The sequence below is a fragment of the Grus americana genome, chromosome Z (genome assembly GCF_028858705.1).
Source record: "Grus americana isolate bGruAme1 chromosome Z, bGruAme1.mat, whole genome shotgun sequence".
NCBI classification, from domain to species: Eukaryota; Metazoa; Chordata; class Aves; order Gruiformes; family Gruidae; genus Grus; species Grus americana.
Window position 1 is genome coordinate 76640428 of NC_072891.1, and position 6000 is coordinate 76646427.

General features: G+C 35.3%; 1 protein-coding gene across 1 annotated transcript in view; it reads left to right on the forward strand.

Annotated features, from left to right (window-relative positions):
* The window catches only part of UGCG (UDP-glucose ceramide glucosyltransferase), a 29542-nt gene extending 24445 nt beyond the window's left edge, over positions 1 to 5097 (forward strand). The window contains exons 6-9 of the mRNA XM_054810317.1: positions 119 to 297; positions 687 to 773; positions 1179 to 1368; positions 2709 to 5097. Of these exons, the coding sequence (XP_054666292.1) occupies positions 119 to 297; positions 687 to 773; positions 1179 to 1368; positions 2709 to 2879 (627 nt within the window). The 3' untranslated portion in view covers positions 2880 to 5097. The remainder of the gene's footprint in view (positions 1 to 118; positions 298 to 686; positions 774 to 1178; positions 1369 to 2708) is intronic.
* The last annotated feature ends 903 nt before the right edge of the window (positions 5098 to 6000 follow it).

Consider the following 6000-nt stretch of genomic DNA (forward strand, 5'->3'; position numbering starts at 1 on the left):
TTCCAAATACACTGTCATAATTGGCTATGTTAAGCACTTTTTCCCTCCAAACAGTGTCAGTGAGTAGTGCTTGCATAAATACATATAGAGTTTTAAAAGCCTTATCTTGTTTTGTCAGGTTTATTTTGGAACTTCACATCCAAGGTCATATATTTCAGCCAACTTAACTGGCTTTAAGTGTGTAACAGGAATGTCATGCTTGATGAGGAAGGATGTCTTGGATCAAGCTGGAGGACTAATAGCTTTTGCACAATACATTGCTGAAGATTACTTTATGGCCAAAGCTATAGCTGACCGGTAAGATAGCTCTGAAATCTTTTTTAAACACATGGTACATACTATAAGTATAGGTGTTCAGGTCAGCTTTACGTGTATACCGCAAACATGCTTATGACATGCTTTGTCCTATCAATATAGTGTTTCAGAAATAACTAAACCATATAATTGTCTATTCCTTTAGAAAAAAGTTTGAGAACTTGGTATAAGTATTATTCATGTGGTATTTGCTCTCTTCTAATGAAGAGATTTGATAAATACACTTAATTTTTTTTGCTTATACCCATTGTAATAATATGGCACATTGCCAAAGAAACTTTTCAAGCCTAATAAAATTCTTGGGTGTGTGTTTTCCAATTGTTTTCTTATCTCCTTTGCACTTTTTAAATAATAATAAATTCACTTTTCAGGGGCTGGAAACTTGCAATGGCCACACAAGTTGCAATGCAAAACTCTGGTTCATATTCTATTTCTCAGTTTCAGTCCAGAATGATCAGGTAAAATTTTAATCTTTACTTCGTCTCCCACCCACCCCTGTCACCTGCTTCTGATGTAGGTAACCTGATAATGACAGGGAATATGTTTTCCAAGTTAATTTCATCTAATGTATAGAATGCTGAAGTTCCACTGCATAGCTTGATGCATGCTTCTTGTTAGTGTTGGGAGAGAGGCACTGACTTTCCACAGAAGTATAGGTATTGACCCCACCATCCCCCCCAAAAAAACCAAAACTTGGTATCTTTTAAAAGGGAGAACTTTTGCAATATTTTACTTGGAGGTGTAAATTAGAGATTAAACTAACATTGTCAGAAAAGACCATGATGGCTCATCATTTGATGAGGTGGGGGAAGAGGACATAAAGAACAATGCATAGTCAGAAATTATTTGTTTTTCCCTTCTAGGTGGGCTAAACTGCGAATTAATATGTTGCCTGCCACAATAATTTGTGAGCCAATCTCAGAGTGCTTTGTTGCCAGTCTAGTTATTGGATGGGCAGCTCATCATGTGTTTAGATGGGATATAATGGTATTTTTCATGTGTCACTGCTTGGCATGGTTTGTATTTGACTACATTCAACTAAAAGGTGTTCAGGTATGTTCAGCTTCATTTTCTTTGAAGGTTATTAAAGTTACTAGTGCCATTTACTTCAGCAAAAAGCTAAACCTAATTATAACAACGAAATAATTCACTTGTCATCAAGGAAATAACAGGTCAAATTCTGTTATTTCTCAGACTTCCAGTTTCAGTTCAAGTAGCACAAAAAGGAGTAAATGTGTTGGTTATATCTTTGTTTCCTACGTGCACCTGCCTCTGCCTAGGCTCTGAAAGTTTGCCTATCTGTCCCCTTAATCTTCACATTTCCAGTCTGCTCTACCTAGGCATATCCAGAAATTTAAAGCTTTTTTTAATAGTACAAGAACAGCAGCTTTGTGGGATTTTGTTTTTTTCTTTTATCTTAGTTGTCACTGTCTTATATTTGTTGAGGTCTATATGTACATTTTTCACTGTATTTTGGTAATAAGACTTACAGAACAGCTGTAGCCTATGTCTGAAAATAAAATCTTCCCATCACTGCAAGTGAGGCCTCAAAAAAATTTTTAATGTAGAAAGATTTCACAAATCAGAACAGCATTTGTTCTTCTAATGCTGTAGGAACTATTTAGACTACTTTCAGCTGTGACCATGTTCTATCCAAATCTGATCCATAATTGTGTATTCAAACTTATCAAATAGTTCTCATCATACTGAAAAATATTCATTTGGTAATCTTAAAACATACTGGAAATAAAGTTAGGCCTTGTGTTTATTCTGTAGGTCTCCAGAAGGTCAGTTTAACAGTCACCTTTCTGATTACTCTTCTCACTATGCACAGCATGTAAAAGGGCTTTGTGCCTACTCATCGGAAACCTCTTTGATTTCCAGCTCTGCATGTAGCTGGAAATTCTCAAAGGAATGAAAATATAGAGGCTATAAGCTTTTTTTTTTTTAGTCCCACTTTTTCTATGCAATAGGCCAAAGGCTTATTTATTTGAATTTCACTCCTCTGGGAATGTGCAGGAGTGTTCTATCTAGGTGCTATTCTTCTGGGGTCTGTGGCAAAAAAACAGTGTCTGCTTGAACAGAGTTTTACAAAGCTTCAAAAAGAAAAACGTGAAATTGTCACTTTTCCTTGCCTTTTGCTTTACGTAAAAGTTTCTCTTCAAACCTTCTGGGTCATTCTGCCAAGCTCCTCATGTTTAATATTGGTAATTATAGTTTGAACAGGAAAATGTTCTTGGCTTACTAAAAAAGTATTCTATTGATATCTGTAACTGTAAACCTGTATAATAAGCTTCAGGATAGATTTATCTGTAACACAAATGTTTTAAATTACTTTAAAATTCCTTTTGAATAATCAGTATGTTTAAATACTTGGGGTTTGTTATTTCTAGGGTGGCGCTCTGTGTTTTTCAAAACTCGATTATGCAGTAGCTTGGTTCATCAGAGAATCTATGACAATTTATATCTTCCTATCTGCTTTGTGGGACCCCACTATCAGCTGGAGGACAGGACGCTACAGGTTACGTTGTGGAGGCACTGCAGAAGAAATTCTTGATGTATAGCCACAGTTTTGTAACTGAATGTCAAAAAGAAGGGGGGGAGAAAAGTATTACAAATTGTTTGTATAAATACTTTTAAGAAAATCTACCTTCAGTAGTTTTACTACTTGTATGTTTTGGTATCTGTTCTTTAATTTATTTTTTGCATGGCACTTGCATCTGTGAAAATACATCTGTAGTCTTGGCCAAATGATACTTTGATCCTATGTATAAATAAAAATGGAGAGAGTTGGTCTTGACACCTACTTTCTATAGGAATGCTCTGCAGTAAACTCTTATTTTAAAAAAAAAAGTATCCTCCTGGATATGAACAGCTTCTTACTCCATGGTGTGCTAGCCTAGCAAATCCAGGGTTCACATAGCTATTTTCCTGCTGGATTGTACAAGGCTGTACCTAGTAGAATCAGAAGTACAGCTGATTTCTGTTTTATCCCTCAAAATTGAGCTAGTAACAGGACCTTGGGAAAGAAGCTCTTAAATGCTTTATGCCTACCTCTTGTAGTTGCTGCAGAACAAAATGAACATAAAAGTGAAAACACTTTGCAAAAACAAACTAAAGTAAAGCTGGAGTCTTGTATTTATATGTATATATGAAATATTTTAGTCCTTGCAATGAACCAAAAGTGGACTGAGTTTGATAGAATGAGTTGGAAGGAATTACTGGTCAGGCATGTATTGTGGGCAACTTTTGGCTAACTCTGATCTGGTTCTGTCTTGAACCTTGTTAAGCACTGTGCTGGAACTAGCCAAGCTGGTCCCCTTCAATATTTCCATCCTTTTTTTAAGGGGTGTTTGTTTTTCCCTGTGAGTGAATGCTTGGGGGGGGTGGGGATGTATGTATGGGATGTAGTAGGGGGTAGAATGGAACAGAAATACATTTCAGAAACATTTCACACATGAGCTATTTTCTTACACAATGTCTTAAGAATGTAATTTCATGATGCAGGTATTTAATATCTTTTTAAAGTGAACATACATACCTGTACTAGTCATAATTAAGTATTCAATTGCAGTAGATATTGTGAATATATTAAAGGGCCAGGTGAGTTTGCTGTTACTGATTAAAATTGTAATCTTAATTTAAATATCAAACAAAGTCTACTCTTGGCTTTTTGCCTTCTACTGTTAGTCTAGCCTTTAAATTGGACTTTTGTATTCCAGTGGTATGACTAAAAGGACTAGATTATAATGCATGCTGTGTGGTTTTTTTTTTTTTTCCCCCTCTCTGCTCCCTGTAGCTTGGTTTCCAACCTCGTTGTGAGACTTCCTAATTTGTGGTGAACTGGACTTGTTTTCTTTGAATACTTTTTAATAAAAAAAACCACAGCAAAGCTAGAGAGGGATGTTGCATAAGCCTTTTGTTTTCATAAATGTATTTATGCTGCTTTACTTCATATGGAATTAGCATATTGTCACCACAAATATGAGCTGCTAATTGCAAGGCTAATGCCACCAAAGCAGCTTTAAAAGTTGGATGATAACGTGTAGCATATTAGCAATAATAATACGTATTTATAAAAATCGACATTTTTACCTTACTGAGCCAATCCTTTACCTGTCATATGCTACACAAGTGTAACATGTATGTATATGTCCTAAAACATACTCTGGGCCAAAACGCTTCATCCACCTTAGTATCTCTTGCCTTATGGAACTCTTCTAATGGGCATTTCTGTATGAACAAAGGCTTTTGATGCATGCTTCATTCTTTTCATATGAATCAGGAAGAAGCACTTTTCCTGAGGAAGGTTGCACACTGAAAGCTAGTCTAGTTGTGACCCATAAAAACATACTTGTTTTTAATATTTTTTTACATAGTTGAATTTTGCTGATGTTTGTATCTTCATTTGTTTCATGAAGTTTGATGCCATTCATTGCACTGCTAAAGTGAAGCTTAGCTCTCAACTTAGCTCTATGCCGATTTCTATGCAGGCAATGGAACAGAACCAAAAAGGCTGAATGGACTTCATTTTTAAAAAAATTAGGTGGGGATAATTGTTTAACAGGTGCTTTTGTATTAGTAGAGCCATCTTTGGTCATGAAAAATAAAGCTTCACTTAAGCAAATAGATTCCTTTTGGTATTGTTTGGTTGATTATGAAATGGAAACCAACATTGTCAAATGTTGTACAAGATGCTGCAACAGAACTAAAAGTTAAAAATGGCTAATGTAAAGTTGTGTTGATCTACAGATGTGTAGAATATACCATGTTTATTTAAAATCACTGTCTTTTTTCTTTATTTAAAAATAAATTTTGAATACAAACGGTTTGGAATACAGTTGGGTTTTTGCCCTTTGTTCAATGATGCTGTAATATGATAGCTTTCAGTATTTATGGCAGATTTCCAATTAATCTTCACAGAAATAAATGGTTGTGCCTTTCTTTTGAGGTTTTTACACCTGGACCATCTGGTTTAGATTTTATGTTGCTGAAATTAACTCTTGTGCCTAAATCTAATTTTGAGTTATCACTAGTTTTTTAGAATAACTTCAGTGTATAAGAACCTCACAACTGAACAGACAGTTCCCTATCTATTTTAACTAGTCAGCCTAGATTCAGACTTTAGAGAGATGGATATCTTTGTCATAAAACATGTTGGAAGTGAGGAGTAGTGTTGATACTTTGCTTTGAGATACTCTACAAAGAAAGCACTTGATTCCTGCCTTGTCATCTGACTTGGCTTTTTCTTATCTCTTCCCTAACACTTTCTAAGACTTTTCATGTTAAACTTTGTAAGAGACAGTGTGTATGATAGAGTTGATGGAATCTGAGAGGCATGGCAGAAGTAAACACCACTGTAATCACGTGAAAACTAGTTATAGAAACTTAAATATTTCTGACTGCATTTTGTGCTTGATAGGTTTGCAGCCACATGGCACAATACCTAAATCCCCTTTCCTGAGTACTTTTATTTTCCTGCCTGCAATTAAATAATGTTTTGATTTTATTCTGTGCTTTCAAATGAAATCTTTCCCACCTGAATTCCTTGCATTACCATTCTTCTGATACTGACTGCTGACTACCTGCATTCCTTCTCAATCTGTTTTGTCAGCTGGAAAAGTTTGTCTCCTAACCATCTGCTTTCATGTATCACTTCTGAAAGCTGTTTCATTCATCTTAAAG